The 16914-nt window shown below is 41.9% G+C and overlaps 1 protein-coding gene across 1 annotated transcript; it reads right to left on the minus strand.

Annotated features, from left to right (window-relative positions):
- Positions 1-2985: 2985 nt before the first annotated feature.
- mmp21 (matrix metallopeptidase 21) lies at positions 2986-16559 on the minus strand. Its single transcript, XM_062525750.1, has 17 exons — positions 16405-16559; positions 16008-16092; positions 15568-15664; positions 14714-14785; positions 13715-13789; positions 13526-13609; positions 13041-13126; positions 12408-12506; positions 11801-11911; positions 10658-10852; positions 10071-10423; positions 9715-9995; positions 9264-9403; positions 8838-8979; positions 4315-4572; positions 3841-4013; positions 2986-3294 (listed from the first exon to the last, which is right to left on the minus strand). The coding sequence occupies exons 2-17, from the start codon at positions 16068-16070 to the stop codon at positions 2986-2988; spliced, it is 2538 nt and encodes an 845-aa protein (XP_062381734.1). The 5' UTR covers positions 16071-16092; positions 16405-16559.
- Between the last annotated feature and the right edge of the window lie 355 nt (positions 16560-16914).

A 16914-nucleotide genomic window follows, 5' to 3' on the forward strand; every position in this document is an offset into this window, starting at 1 on the left:
CAGTGGCCCCATCAGCGTGACTGATCTCATTCATCCCGCTCGCATTCGGTGGGTCGCTGGCGGTTTGGGGGGGGGGGGGGTCTTGCTTGCGCTACAGTGGGAGCCAGCGAGCCGTATGGCAAGCGTGGAGATTCATGTTTGTGAGCACGGGCGCCGACGGACGCCACTTGTGTGTTTGAGGAGCGGCGAGGTGTTCCGACAGCAGGTGATCTATAATGGGATAGAGAGGAGCGGAGCGCATGGTAGAGCAGGGCGCTGGGGCTGTGGGAGGTCAGGTGTAAACAATGCTCTAGCATGACAGCTCAATAGGCACCTCAGACATGAGCACACACAGCCAGAGCCTGTATACGCACTCAACCAGAAATGTATCCTGGAATCCTGGAATATTTAGAAATCTATCCCTGACTACTGTACACACACACACACACACACACACACACACACACACACATATGTGTGTGTGTCCACTCTCCTACATCACCTCCTCAACGTCCACTTTGAGCTGTCAAAGCATAAGTACAACAGCATATTTGTATACTCTTGTAGTATTAAGTTTGTGTGTTGCTTGCCAGAGAAGTGAGAGAGCGAGAGCTTGGAGAGGTTGGACAAGCCCGAGCTTTTTCTCACACACAGATATCACCAGGCAACAAGGTGTATTAGATTTAGAAAACAAATACAATTTGCAACAGCAAAGATAAATAAGAGAATTGATTAGCATGCTGATTATAACGTGAGTGGGAGCGAGAGTGCGAGAGAGAGAGAGAGAGAGAGAGAGAGAAAGAGAGAGAGAGAGAGTGTGTGTGCATGTGTAGTGCGCTTGTTGTCATTTTCCAGCCACATCCATGTCTGCCTCCACTTCATCGCGCTATTTTGTAATTCTGCTTGTAATTGATTTTTACTTCTATTTATTAATAAAGCCTCTGGTCCGCCTCGAGCTTTGTGCAGGTTATTTGAAGCCCAGCAGGAGCTTAATCTCTTTAAATGAGCCGAATGAGCTGAAGCTGCTCGCAGAATGTATTGATTTGAGAATCGATATCTGTTCTTCTAGCCCAGCCTTGCTGATGTATAGATGAGATGGGCTGTCACACTGAGTGTTATTCATCTGTTTTTGAGCCCTCCACTCTCAGAATTTACAGTAGTCTCTCAAATAGATTCCGACATAAAATACACTGAGACTTTGGAGTAAATAGCAGCACAATCAACCCCCTCTCTCCACCTCCAGGCTTTTGTGAAAGAACTGTTAAGTGAACATCACATCAATCGCCTCTGAGGTTTGTGTGTTACAGTAATGGACAGGTGGTCATCAGAATGTAGAGTGGGGTGTCTCTAGGGGAAGGGTCATGGCTATAGAGCCACTGCACACTGCTGATCATTATTTTCCATTTAATTCCAATAGATATAGTAGTTGGATATTAATATTAGCATATTTTTGCTTGAAGTCACATACATTAGAATGAAATAATCTTGACAATTCCATCCACATCTTTGAGCTGTAATTCCAAAGTGCTATGGTTCCTACAATGACCCTCATGTCTTAATACTATATAACCGAGGAGGTCTGTGTATTAAAGGAATATAAGTGTGTTGCTATGATCTTCTTTTGAAAACAGCAAGAGCTTTTTTTTGGCTAAACAGTATCTCTTACTTGCTGCATCAAGGACTAGGCTATGGGAGCCCCATGCATAAATTACCACTGATTAGTTCAGTCTCTTAATCAGCAAATCATTTCATCCCTGGGCTGTGCTACTCCTTCAGTCACATATCCAAAATGATTACTGCTGGGTCTTGGTGTGCACAGAGAAGCTCTTAACTCACGCCCAAAGGCCATTTCATTTACATGCATCAGCTTTTGAGAGGAGGGGTGAGAGGAGGAGGGAGAAAAGAGAAGGAAAAGAAAAGAGCAAGAAGGAAAGAGAGAGAGAGTGTGTGTGAGAGAGAGGATGAAAAAAAAAGACTGGCATAAGAAATGTCAGATGACATTTGGGAATTACAGTGGCGTTGGTTGAGGGATGAAAGCGTGTTTAAACAAGGCTTTCAGTATTGACAGGACCAGTGGATGACAAATAACCTTTCACAGTTGCGTACTGTGCAATCACCCTTGATTTCAGAACAGGCAACAGATAAATGTGCTAGATGGTTATGTATTCTTCCCCTCACAAATGCTCAGGCTTTTACAATGTATTGTGCCAAGTTATACAATTTCTGTCCAACTGTGTTTAACCTAAATGGTTGATCAGTGTAACCATAATCATAATTTTCAAAAGAATGTAGAGAATTTAACAATTCTACTTACATCACAATCTGTATTACGACCAGACTGTGAGTTCACTTTTCTTACAGAGCACAGAAAAATGCTACTGCTAGCAGCAGAACATGATCAGGCTGGTGGCATAACTGAAGCTATGAGTGAGCTTTCAGGCATTTGCAGAATCCATTTGTGAATGCATGCTATGCGTATGAGAGACAGAGTGGTGTGATGTTTTATGCTAAATGCCATCACTAGTCCTTCTGGTGCTTGAGGGCCATATAAAAGCCAGGCAGGTAGTGTAGCAGTGGATTAGAAACTGATATTACACTGCTTTTAAGAAAAGGCCATTTGCAAAACATGGTCCTATCAGAGGGATGCCAGCAACCTAGAACATGCTGTTCATTTATCTTTCATTGATATAGTCTGTGAAATAATGTACACAACAAATGGACCAAAAATAAAATATTTAATATATTACATTTAAGAAAGCCAACATTTCTGCTTTTGTCCACATATGGTATACAGTACAAACATGGCCATGTACAGTATGTATATTTTTACAGAACCTGTACATACTGGAAAGCTTTTAGCATATTACATACAGTATAAACACTGAAAATAAAGGCAGAGTTATAGGCAAAGGATATATGCGCTTGTCCCCTGATATATGAATTTGCACTGCTATTTTCTTGGGATCACGATCATGGGCAGAAGGTTTCGCATTTTGACACAGATGTTCACCTGCGAGCTACCCTCAGTGCTGTGCTGTGGACATTGCAGATGTCAAGCCACTGCTGGTCAACTTCCCGGTGTGGCAGTAGGCTATTGTAAGGCAGTGAGGGTCTCCTCCTGCGATCTCTGCTGCCAACCACCCTCCAGTACCGGGTGTCCTTCAGTAGGAAAATGGCATTGTGTGTGTAAGAGAAGTACGCTACATCCAGGTTAGCAACAGGATGGTCACCAGGCAACACTGCCGGGAACACCTGTGTGATCTTCTTTGGGTACCCCATTGCCAAGCGCTTGGCTTTCACATCAAAGGCATACACCTACAAAAGAAAAATGGTTCAGAAGAGGTTCTATCTATCTTGGTTGTCCCCACTAAATAGTAATGAATTGCAAGGCAAAACTGCATAATAATGAAACTTATGTTCTTTCAGGGAATAATTTCTGTCAATAATGTTGCTCATATAATTGCTAATTGTTGTGAACAAATCTTTTCTTTTACACCAAAAATGAAATAGTAGGCTATGGATGAATGCACTTACAGTACTACCGTAATTTCTCAACTATTAGACGTGGCTTATACATTGATTTTTCAAAATGTCTTCTGCTACAGTATGAGGCTAATACATAATATGGTATTAATTTGATTTTGTTAATTTTTATTTGCATAAAACACTGTCCTGCGACTTAAAACAAAAGCGGCAAATACACAAAAAAATTACTGTACCAGTTACTACATGTTCTTTCAGGGAAGAATTTCTGTCAGAAATACTGTTCACGTAGGTAGAGTGAGAATTATTAATGTTGTGACCAAATCTCTTTGCTTCACACCTGAAATGAGGTTGTAGAGAAAAGATGCATGCACTTACTAGAGCCCCTCTGAAGAAGTAGACGTGAGAATCTCTTCTGTCATAGAAGGCCGTGTCGATGGGGCTGGGCACCCCAGGGAAGCCTGCGGAGATGGGCCTGGGGTAGCGCTGACCCTCCTGGTCCTCTGTGAATACCTGGTCATTCTCAGTGTCATATCTCCAGAACTGAGTACCTGCCCGGCATAACCAATGCGTTGGAGGACATTTGCACAAGAGCAGCACATCTCTTTAGCTATGCAGTGCCACCACACACTGACAGGACTGCTGCGGAGAATCAAGAGGCTGAGAGCCCAGCTGTGCCAAGGTCACTCTGTGGCAGACTAACGCTGCTTTGGGAAACCTCTGCTTTATGTGGAGCTATTCTTTACATTCCAATAAGCAGTGCCATTAGAACACTGACCACGGTCATTCCTGAGCTCATATTTTATGAACTTGGGACCTGGGGGAGTTTTGTGGGATAGAGTATTAGCCTACCTTTGAAGAAATAGATGGCATCGATTCCGCGCGTCCACACGTGAACGTACGCATCCACACCCCTGGCTGGTAGGCCATCCCAGCCCACCTGCACAGCTACGGGGTCACCGTAGCGAGTGCGGTTGTTGCGGTTCTCGTACAGCCAGTACCAGCCGTCGCGCATGAAGTACGTGTTGAAACGGACCCTCACCTCCCCATAGGGAGTCCTCTCCTTCCTGATCCAATCAAACACTGTGCTGAAGCGACCCTTACAGCTGCCTATAGGGTGGAGAGAGTGAGCCAGGCAGTGAGATGGAGGCTTCCCAAGAACGCATGTGTTTCAATAGCATGGCATAGCATTGTATAGTATATGGTATGGATAGTACTGTATAAAAACAAAAAATAAGTGTGGGTTGTTATAACAGAAACAATTAACATCTACAATATCATAGAAAAAGACTACTATTATTATTAGAAGGCACAATCATGCTCTATATGACTGCTCAATTGCTTAAATGCATTTAGCACAAACTGTGAAAATATGTTGTATAGCTGGGTCCTGTCCAAAGCCCAAATGTGACCCTGCATTCTATTAATCATTTTCTTGTCATAGCACCAGCATAAATAGGAGGAAATACTTTATGCATAGTTGTCTGAACACTGAGGAAAGAATTTACTGATCTAGCGGTATACACAAAAGTAGACTGAATGTTATTGTTGGAATGGTCTGGAAACAGCAGATATTAGAAGACCATGCAGTTAGTATTAAGAGAAAAGAAGACTCCTGACAATGAAACCTAAAACACCAGGTTCACTTTTATATTGTGATTCTTGATTCTTTTTTATAGGCCTACTGTTTGTGAATTACACCCAAATTACTGAAGAAAATGAGTCAAGGTTCTTTTTTTTTTCAAGTCTATACATTTTATAAAACGTAAATGCTTTGGTAAAATGATCATATAGTTGAAACCAGAATGCATAAAAAAGAAATGTATTGCCATGAGTCAAAACAGACATTTACAAATAAACAAACAAACAAAAACACGATTACTAGCCTAACGGTTTTCGATAGATAGCCCTGGCTAATAAGTCAACGAACTGAAGTAATTTTGCCAAAGATCCTTATTAGTCTCAATCAGCCAAAGAGGACACGCAACTCTTCTAGGCTACTGGTTAGGCTACTGAATGGATCTGCTCCCTGCTATCTTAACCGCCAGCAGCGGTCTTGTTAAGTGCGTCTGTTACGTTGACCAGCTATAAACGACAGGGCAAATTATTTTTCTCAGTGGTTCCTTGTTGGTGGAATGAGTCACTCAGTGCTCTCCGTTCCTGTGATAGTTTTTGGTATTTCAAGAGGGTTCAAGAGCATATTTGTTCAACGTGCACTTAGTTTATTGAGCGCTTCATATGCGTTATGGTTTGTGTAGTAGGCCTATTCTCTTTATTTACCTTAGGCTATAGTATTACCAAATTTTTGCTAAATACCATAACAATCTTTGCCACAATGACTTCCGAAATAGGCTACATAGACTGGCTATTATGACGTCATAATCGAATTGCCATTAATATTTCTACGTAATAACAATGACGCAATCTAGAACGTTTAAGTGCATTCAGTAAGTCTGTTTTGTATTCATTTTCAGACTGCGATCGTTACTGCATGGCGAGTGTATTCTAGTGCTCCTCAACAACAACAAAACATATTTTACATAGATTGTTCCAATAATTTATTTGTATTGGGCTATTCATCATACTGCATCATTCTTATCACAAATTCACAACCGAGAGCAACCTTCACAGTCAGTCCATCAAGGTGATTTTGGAAAGTCTTCTGTCAGGTGAGCTTGAAAATGAATTATTCTACAGCTATTTCTAGATGGGTATGACATATTTCAACAGTTAGGCAAATATAAGGCCTAATAACGAACACCAACAACCTAGGCCTAATCATGAAGTGTAGCTGTATGTAAATTACAGGCAGAGATGAATAGGCTTATTCTGGACATTTAAAGGTAGGCTAACCAGCACTGACTGGAAACTAAACATATTGATGCCTATATTTTCCAGGATTTCAATAATGGATGAACTCAGTGAGGCTCTGAAAGCAGAACTCAGCCCTGCAACAGTTGAGAAGCTGAGAGAATTTCTCGCCTGTAAGGCCAAAGATGCACAGGACAGAGAGTGTGCCATGAGAGCCACTCTCGAAAACCTGGTGCAGTTACTTGGCAAGATGGACCAGTCCATTAAAGCAGAGGCCAAGGAGTGGCAAGACGAGAAAGCCAGGACTGAGGCAACGATACAGGCAGACCTCTATAATACAGAGGAGAACATACTCTTGGACATACGCTTACTCCAACGGTCAGTGACATCGCTGGCAGAGAAAGCAGAGGTGGAAAGAGAGAAACTTGTCGCCCTACCTCTGGCAAAAGAACACCAGAGGGTAGTCTCTCTCCTGGAGAAGGAGTTTGCCTATAATTATGATGACATTATACTGCATGACCCAGAGCGTGCTAAGGCGGAATCTGACAACTGGATCAGATGGACCCAAGAGAGGGTGGACAGCACCCTGTCAATGGCACTGACTGCTGCCACCAGCAAGCAACAGTGGCTACAGCAGCTGAAAAGCCAGGCTGAAAGAAGGATGGTGGTAAATATCACGTTTCCCCACATCCCATCTATATATTCATACCCAACACGGTGGCAAACTAAAATAATAAGTTGTCTGTTTTCCTCAGGTGTCTGTTCCTCAGGTGTCAGACGGACCTGCTCGAGAGGTCATCAGCAACATCAAGCTGAGCCTTGACGATGGCCTCCAGGTAACTTAACGCACAGTTGTCATGAACAACTGTAATTAAACCATGTTTGATTATGCACAATCTTAGACGGGATCTTTCTTCAATCCACTTCATAATTAACCCAAAACATTCTATTTTTTTTTTCTTTAGTCTCTGAGCTTCAGCAGCCAGAAAGCCAAACAGGTCATTGTTCAACAACAGATGCGGCTGGAGAAGATTGACAAACAGTTGGAGGAAAAGCTGGCACGTCTCCAGGCTGAAGCCATTAAAAAGGAGGAGAAGATCAGAGCTGCTGAACAGAAAAAGAGGAGTCAGTTGGAGGAGAGGACCAGGAAGAAGCTGGAGAAGATCCAGAAGGCAGAGCTGAAGGAGAAGAAGAGGAGGGAAGCTCTGAAGAAAAAAGAGGCAGACAAACTGGAGAGGAAGAGAGCAAGAGAGGAGAGGGGCGAGACCAGACGGTCCATATTTTGTTTTTGCTTCAACTAAATAATTCGTCAGTCCATCTGTTTTCTGTGATTGTTTGTTCCATCCATCCAGACAAAGATAGATATATAGATAGACAGATAGATAGATAGATAGATAGATAGATAGATAGATAGAAATAAATATAGATAGATAGGCCTAGACCCGTCTCCAAAGCAATAGCCATAATAAGACCACAGTGGGCTATTTAAAATGCATCAACAACCGAGCAAAGGGTGAATTGGCCTTATTCATAATCATAATTGTTTGCCTGTTAATCCTCCACCTCCACAACAAAAGAATTTTCATTTTGTAAAGGGGGGTACTTTACCACAGCAGAGTAAAATAAAATAGACCTAAACCTGCATAGTGTACCTTTAACCTGGTGTTAACAAGCTCAGTGGCAGGTTTGCTCTGAGGTAAAGCCCTTTAAACACTGGTTAATAACATAATATATATACATATATATATATAATTCTCCCTTACAAACACAGGCCCTCAACGCCATATTCATTCAATCAATCAACATCAACATATTAACTTTCAAATTAGTGGTTATTCATGATTCATGATTCATTCAAGGATAAATGAAGTCACCACAATATGGATCCTTATAGATCCAATATAGACCATGGAACAAAGGAAAAATGGACAATACATTATCAGAACAGCCTTTATTGAAGTATTGATTGTCTATATCACCACCATTCTATTAATTATTTTGTTGTCATAATAGCACCAGCATAAATAGGAAGAAATACTTTATGCATAGTTGTCTTAACAGTTAATCTGAGTGACTGGTCTCTATTTATTCAGATACACTGCAGACTGCACTGCAGCCACATGGCAGGCTGCTGACAAGTGATTGCATTCATGTTCAAATTAAAGGCAGTGAGGTTTATGGAACATCAAATGATATGTTGATGTATTCAGGCCTGAGAGTGCTGGTGCATTCTTTATTTGGTTTCCTGGACTATACTGATTATTATCTTTAATGAATTGTAATCTGGATAGATCTTTTACATTTACGTTTGGGTACAAAGGCTGATTCGCATATGAATGTTATGATCTGGCATAATGTCATGTGATGAGAATTGGTGCAAAAATGAAGATAAGATTTGACTGACATGTGTACTAATGTCATCAATGGGCCTCTTATTTAGCTTCCCTTCTCCACTATGCTTCTGATGTTAGTGTAACACAAAGCACACTCTCTGAGCAGATTTACACTGATGGTAGATTTGACCTAAAGAGAGAGGGAGCTCTTAAAGACAGGGACATGCATACCGTAAAGATGCTGAATGGCTTTCCTGTCTTGCCAGTCGAGCTCAAAGCTGGACTCCTGGGGAAGGTAGCTGGGCTGCATGATGGAGCCAGGCTTATAGATATGTGGCAACCCCAGCACATGCCCAATCTCATGCACAGCCACCTGTGGACGTACAGGACACCCAAAATAGTCACCACTGGTTGACCAAACACAATTAGGCATTAGCACATCACCATCAGCACACATATAAGTGAGCCAGGACTCTCAGCCATGTGAGTCTTTTGCTTGCCTTCCCTACAATCCTACTATAGCGTTCACATAATGAACTCATTTAGTTCTACTATGCCAAGAGGCAAAGCAAGTCAAGCTAGAAGTCAACTATACTCCCTACATAGTTGAAATGCTCCATAAAAGACTGAATCGTGGCACATGCGTCATGGACTCACTTTGAGCAGGCTGATCCCATCCCCGGCGTTAGGGGCGGTGAAATGTTCGTCGTCATCAAAGTGTATGTCTCCAAGGAACCACGCATGAGCAAACTCACGCCCTGCGCCATCAAATCTCTGAGTGCAGCCTAAGTGTCGCCCTGTGGAGAGAATATAAAGGACTGTATTAAACAGAATTGATTCATTAGAGGGCACAAGTGCTCTACACTGAATGGATTAAATAACTTATTATCTGGGCAGAATGGTTGAAGACAAAAAAGCTCACAATAAAAATGCTAATTGTGAATTTGAGCCAGGGGATGCAGTTCATACACTGCATTAATAGGATTAATAAAACAAAACAAATTATTTTTGTAAGCCACCCATAATGGAGGGTTATATCCAATATTACATTGAAATTGGAAAATGTATCAATGTGCCAGAAACAATGTGACAGTCGTGTATGCCAAACCTGTTCCAAAGCCCAGCCTGATGTCAATGTCCTCCAGAGCGGAGCGCGAATCCTCCACAAACTTGAGAGGAGAGACCTCACTCCACATCCTGAAGGCCAGCCTGAAGATGTACCTCTGGTCGTCAATGGACAGCTGGCTGCTGTAGCCCTCCCCAATGAGCCTCCACCTCAGCAGCGTCTTAGAGAAGGCCATGTAGCCCATCTCTCCCTCCCTTCTTCTCCTGCTCTTGCCCAACAGGGCAGCCAAGTGGCGTTTCTTACGAGGGAACCTTTGCCTATGAGTACGGTCCTGTTTGGAACCCATAGTTCTGTTGTCAGGATCCTTGATTTGTTGTTGGTCAGTTTCAGTACTGTTGCTGTGCTTGGTGCTGTCCCCATCCGTTGTGGTTGTGTTATGCTCAGCAGTAGTGTTGGAGTCTTCCTCTTTATCAGGGACCCCGCAGCGCGGCTTGTTCATGGCGGCTTTGGTGGCGTCATCAAACAGGCCTGTCACAGGCAAGCCTGTCACCCTCTGGAACTCCTTGAGAGCGGTTATGAACTGTGTATTCCCAGTGGGGTCTTTGTCATAGCCTGACCACAATGTTCGGTCTCCTTCTTGAATGAGGGACATCATGTCTCCAGAGGTAAAGGCTCCTGATGATTCATCCTCATCCCATTGATTGTCTTCCCAATTTACAGGCTTTATGAAGCCATATTTGGAGAGAAACCCCTAAACATGAGCATTACAACTTTAGTGACACATGACTAACGTGACATGACATGACCTGGTGATAACTGGTTTTGAATAACATTAAAATAAAAAAGCGCATGGAGGGCCTTCAATAACGAAAGGCCCATTTCATTTTGCATGCCATCACCTAATCGTCGCAGGTCTACTGATGAAAATCATCACACAAACAAGACATCCAAACAAAAAACGGTGTAGTAACATAGAAGACATTACCTCTGCTGTATCCGTATCCGTAATTAGTTCTGCTTGATGTGAAGGGGGTATCACTACATCGGAATGGTCACGATTATGGAAGAGTTTCTCCGCAAACCCTGCGCCGATGATGGTCGAACTAAAGAAAGAGATCAGCTGTACAAGCGTAAGCATCGTTGAGTGCATATAGGTCAAAACAGAAGAAAGTACTGTGGCCTAGTCCGTGTCGAATGACCCACTGCTAAGTTACAACCTCCGCTTTCATTATATGCGTCCACCGGATGCTCCACCTCCGGGATACCATACTGGCCTAACCAGGATAACCAGGAGAAAGCCTCTCATCCTCCCCTTTTTAACACATCATTGCCAAAAACTTGGCAAGCTTTCGACAACTTGTCACTTCTGTAAAATCTGTCAGGATAAGATTACCCATCAGTGTTGACATAGAAGTCCTCACCATTTATCTCTTCATTTTCAAACGAGCACTGAACTAGTTTAGCCTAATTTCCATCTCATTAACAATAGGCCTATCATATTAATTTCAAAATAAGGACAACATTAAATATAAGTCTACTCTGTAACTAGGCAACCAGTCTATTCGTGTTGATATCGTACAAATTAAGACACAAATGTTGAATGATGAAAGGAGGGCTTTATTTTTTTATAGCATTTCTGAAAATTAATCAAAGCAATTTCATGTCAGTCTCTACATCTTCCTCATCATCATTGGGAAAATGACAGACTTAATAAGGCATAAAATACAACACCAAAACTCATCAGTAGTGCAACACCACAAGTGCATCAGATTTCACATTGAACACATAAATAACAAACACATCAATCAGTTGTCAGTGGCACCAGATGTGACAGTAAAAACTGATACTGAATATACGGCTACAGCACACAGTACTTAATATGAGGTGAAGGAGCCACATTGCTACCTGAAAACAGCTGCTATGTAACAGCAAAAGCAAGGTGACATTTCTGCTGAGGATCGTCGGTGTGTACATCTATGGTAAAAATGATTCTATTCGGTGAAATGTCATCATCTCAGTTCATCTAAATGATGTAACAGATCTATGCATATATGCATATGAGTGTAGGCATCCGTGTTGGCTCCATAGAGTGCTGAGCGATTGAAAGTGATGGCTGCGTCTACAGAGCCTGAGCTATGGCTGCTGCTAGGTGCTGAGCAGTGGGCTTCTCCGCAGAACCACTGACAGGCAGCCCCTCTGCTGACAAAGCATCTGCTGTGGTGGGGCCGATAGCAGCAAACTGGAAAAAGAGGAAAAGTTAATGTACATCACGAATGCACCAGGTAATAACAAAGATCAGGGAAAAACCACAATTTCATGTACAGCGTTTGAATACTAAACAGGCAGAAAGCAAAGGGAGGTTGTTTAGGCAAAATGCACAAAGGCAGCTGAAACGATCCCCAAGTTAGATGGAATGAAAGAGGTTGGGGACATTAATGTGTGGCATTAATGTAATGATTCCCCACTCCATCTTTCACAATTACAATTATGGAGATTCCTTGAGTTTTGATGAGAAAAAAAGATAAACAGCATTAGGGATTCGTCGGCTGCTAAGTGTCGATCAGTATGCCAGCAGGGCCGCGTCTGTGCCAGCGCTGGCGGAGGCTTGCAGCTGGTGTGAGAGCGCATGTACATCCAGCAATTACGCTGATGCCTGGCGCCCTGAGAGCCTGTGCACACTGGAGAGGCGAGTGCCGCTGGTGGGCATTTATCTCCGCGGGGAGCGTGGTCAGTACCTTAATCTGGCTCAGCTGAGGCCCAGCCAGCCTCCGCACCGTCTCCAGGCAGAAGTTCACCCCCGACGGACTGAAGAAAGCGACGCTGGCAGGAACACCCTGTGAGCGCGTTTGTGCAACATGGTGTTTATGAAACATAATGGCACAACTGCTTTAATTATGATCCTGACACAAATTGCTGATAAGCTCTGAATTAAGAGTACTGGGAGGGGAACAAATCAGAAAATGAACAGGCATCCTGAAATGCTGCCATGAACGTTCAAATCAGTAAAGGTTCAATAAAGGAATCTGCCATCTACTAGAGCAGGACTCATCTGCATTCATTTATGCATGGAATGTGTAGGATTATATTTGAGAGCTGTGTCATAGAGCCACTGGTGTTGGATTTCTGGGTATTAATATAGTAGGTATACTATATAATGTATGGCAGAATCAATATCTTCTGCAGCCGAGAGCAATACAGAGGTTAAAAGCAAGAGAGCGTCACAGTGGGAGGTCTTCATTATTTACCAGCGTTATTTACTTGTCTCTGCTCTCAATAATTAAACAATCCATTATATCATTAATAATGACCTAGCCAGTAGTGCTCATGTGTCGTGGAGACTCTGTGTGTTTACATATCTGACTGTTTACCTGCTGGGTGAAATAATTGGTCAGGTTTTTCTCCAAGTCTGGGTGTTGTGCTGTCTGATAGACAGTCAGGGTCTCCAAAGGGATCCCTTGAGAGGAGGGAAAGAAGAAAAACGAGGCGAATAAAAACACTCACATTTGCAGAGCTATATGCGACATGTATAGCTGGCAATTACACTGGCCCTTGGGGAATTAGTCACTATGAGTTTCAGAATATTGCAGTGTTGTCAGGACAGAGGGTATTCAATTAGTCTGCATGAGTCCACAAATCCCTGAACTAAAGTGGTATGTGCAGTGTATATTATGCTGCACAAATAGATTTGTGACCAGCCAGTAAGGCCAGGCGTATCACTAGGGGCTGCTAGAAAAATATTATATATATATATATATATATATATATATATATACAGTATATATATATATTTTTAAAGCAGACATTGCCTAAAGCATAATTGGCCTTTTCATCAACTTGAAAGAGTTGCCCTTACGATTTTCTCTCAGTGCTGTTGGCAAGACCTCCCTTTTGATGGAGCCACATGGAAAAAAGAGTGGCATTATACTCGGGTCTTCCCCTGTGACGCACACATTACGTAAAGAGTTAATACAGCACACATACTGTAGTTTGAGAAAAATGCATTTATGGATAACTATAGCAGAGATGACAATTGCTTTCATACTTTCAAGAATGAGGCGTGACAAAACATCTGCAGTCCCTGTGTCCTCTCCCACAGGGGATAAGCCCAACTCCTCCACTGAAAACCAGAACAAAAGAAAGAAGGAATATAACATTCATTATTTACACACCATGCAGGCAGTGTACATCACAAAACACTTGAGGTAAAATATTGAACATTGAACAGAAGAACCATGACTCAAGACTCAAGACTGTAAATCGACATAATATGCTAGCCTGTCCATTGGTAAAATCTTCTCTAACCAGCTTTACAGTTGTTACTCTTGATGTCAAACTGTGAGTGAAATACAACATATCTGTCTTGACATGTAAACATGTTTGTAGTTGTCACTATTCCATCACAAATTCAGTAAAGTCTAGAGCTTTTTTGCAGTGAAAATGACTGACCCAGTTCTAGAAAACAAACAATCACAATGTCGTAAGTGACACAGGTAGTGAACGGGTGTCGGGGCCTAACATGGACATTGCGCCTGGTGCCCAAACAATAGTGAATGAAAGGAAACAAAGAGGATGGGTGATTGGCAGGGCTCTCGCGCTTCCACAGCATGCTGCGACCTGTTTAACTCCAGCCCTCGGTTTCACTAGAACATGAGGTAATTGCACCAATAGATTCCACAAGTGTGCAGGTGCCTGTGCAGCATCAGGCCTCTTCAATTAGCAGATCATTAGCTAATGCACTGAAGAAGGAAGCAGCAGGGAGGTGTGAATTGCACTGAACTGTGGTAGCACGCCACTGTAGCACAGTCTCTCCTGTCACACCGCCACAGCTGGGTTTACATAACAGGAGATTATTACCTTTTTGTCTACCCCACTGAACAATTCACACACGTCATGTCATATCATTTAAAGTGAAATACATACAGACTCATGAAGGGAATCTGAGAATATGTGTGAATGAGATGTGAATTTTGTTTTAAAACAACTTGACAAACTATGTTAGGCCAATAGGAATAAACAGTGAATCATTCAGAGGGGAACTTACCTAATGAGGCAGTCGCCTTCCCAACAACGTAGATTGCTTTTGCATTCCATTTGTTCCTCAAATTCTCCCATTCTAATGAAAAAGGAAACACTTAGTTTCACTCAAAATGCAAATGGTTAATGAATAAAGAGAAAGAAACAAGAGTAAAGAAAAAATAGGAATATCTGCAATGAATATTGAATTTGACAGGCCTAATAAGGTTAATGCTGACATCTAGTGGATACCTTTGGCATTTCTAATTTGACATGGAGGCTGGTTTTTACTGAAGTTTAAGTGCAGAAATATCATTCTTTCACACAAGCGTATGTCACAGACCACTTGGAGGTGCAAACAACATTGGAGTTTTGGTTGATTTAACCATCAGTTAACTTCAAAACAGGCACCTTACTTTGGATAGACAATTTAGCAATATTTCATAGGAGTGATTAATGTCAAGAAATCGAGACTGGAGTAATTCAACTTTAGGCACCTCTGATACAGTATGTTTAGTGTTCTAATTAAAGACCTCAAATAGCTTGTTATAGTTACCAAAATTATAGCCAAGGAGCCATAAGCGAACTCACATGGATGGCTATAAAGTTGACACTTTCATTATACAAATAATGATAAAACACTTTTATAACCCTTGAGCCGATCTCCTTTCTACGTGATCTTAATGGTGATGCAGCATTTGTTTGCATCTCCAACAGCATGGCATACCTAGTTACCACTCAAAAACGCCCACAAATGCCTGTATGTGTGAAAGAATAATGTTTGTACTTGTAAGTAATTATAATGATCAGTTATGTAGGCCTATGAAAAGTGCAAATACATAAAAGAAACTTCAGGAACAATATCCTAGGCTAATCACGTACCCATTTTCTTGTCATTGGCATCTAAACACATCTTCACTGCTTCCACTGCTCTTGGGCTTGTAAAGATAAGTCCTCCATACTTCTCTGGCTGAAAAACCTGTCAATTGAAGCGGTGGGAAGAGCTTACCTCACAGTCAGATAGTCAAATCCATTTTTCATACTATCATGGTAGCAAGATCAACTTGAAGGACAGCAAAACAATTCATACAAACCTTCTCAGATAATGTGTCTAAAGACACAAATTTGAAAGAGAGCACAGGGATCAGGGTGGCTTTATGTCCAAAAGCTGACAGCTCCTAAAAATAATCACAGAAAAGACTATGCTTATTCTGATGGGGGTAATGCGTTGTTTAATCCTTCATGCAAATACAACCTAAGCGTTATCTTTAGCCACAGCTCTGAGAGTCTGAGACAATGAGCACAACTTCATCCGCATGTACCTTGATGTATGGATCTGGTCCATTCCCCCCTTCTCTTGGTTCTTTCAGAAGCAGAATGTTCATGTCGTCTTGTGTGTTCAGTGTGCTATGGAGAGGCAGAGTGTGTGTGTGGAAGTTGACAACAATACTTTCATTAAGAATTGACCAGGGCAGTTACTGCAATTTAATCTCTAATGACACAAATGACTGTCAGAAACTTGTAAACCATGAATAAGCGGTTTACGCCCAATACAGTGGACTCCTGATAACAGACAGAAGGCAGTCGCTTGCGCATACTGCCTAACGGCAGATGACAACAGAACTAAAATTCGTACAGGACTTCTATCATAACGTTTGGCTTGACTGTTTACATGTTACTGTCACAAGGGGAATATTTGCTAGCATGCCATTTCTTTACCTATGCGCATCACTTTATGTCCTTTTGAGCTATTCATCTGGCTCCTTATGTACCGGTACCGCAAATGGTCTTCTGCATTCGGATATTATGGATATTATAGTGATTTAATGGAAAACAACATAGACACAGGATATTGTCCTTTCGATTTCCTCTTTTTTCGCTACAGGAAACGGCTGAGTAGAATTTACTTTATGAAGGGTGACATTTGCAAATATTCGACATTTTTTCAGATTTGATAGAGAACCGATAACTGACAAGTCTTTATTTATCTCAAAATAGCACAGTTTAACAAAATGATTGAATTCTACATTGAAAGTTATTTCTGGAACATTATTCTGATATCATGTAAAAATCACGCTCCTCTCACCACCGTATGCGAATGGTATATTCCAATTCTCAGCCATTTTCACAGCGGACCTCTGTGGAAAATGCCGACATGAAGGCTCAATATAGTTACACTATTTCCATTGGTTGTAAGTGTACAGCTCGAGCCAAAATGGTCGACAACGC

Source organism: Sardina pilchardus, chromosome 22 (assembly GCF_963854185.1).
Source record: "Sardina pilchardus chromosome 22, fSarPil1.1, whole genome shotgun sequence".
Lineage (NCBI taxonomy): Eukaryota > Metazoa > Chordata > Actinopteri > Clupeiformes > Clupeidae > Sardina > Sardina pilchardus.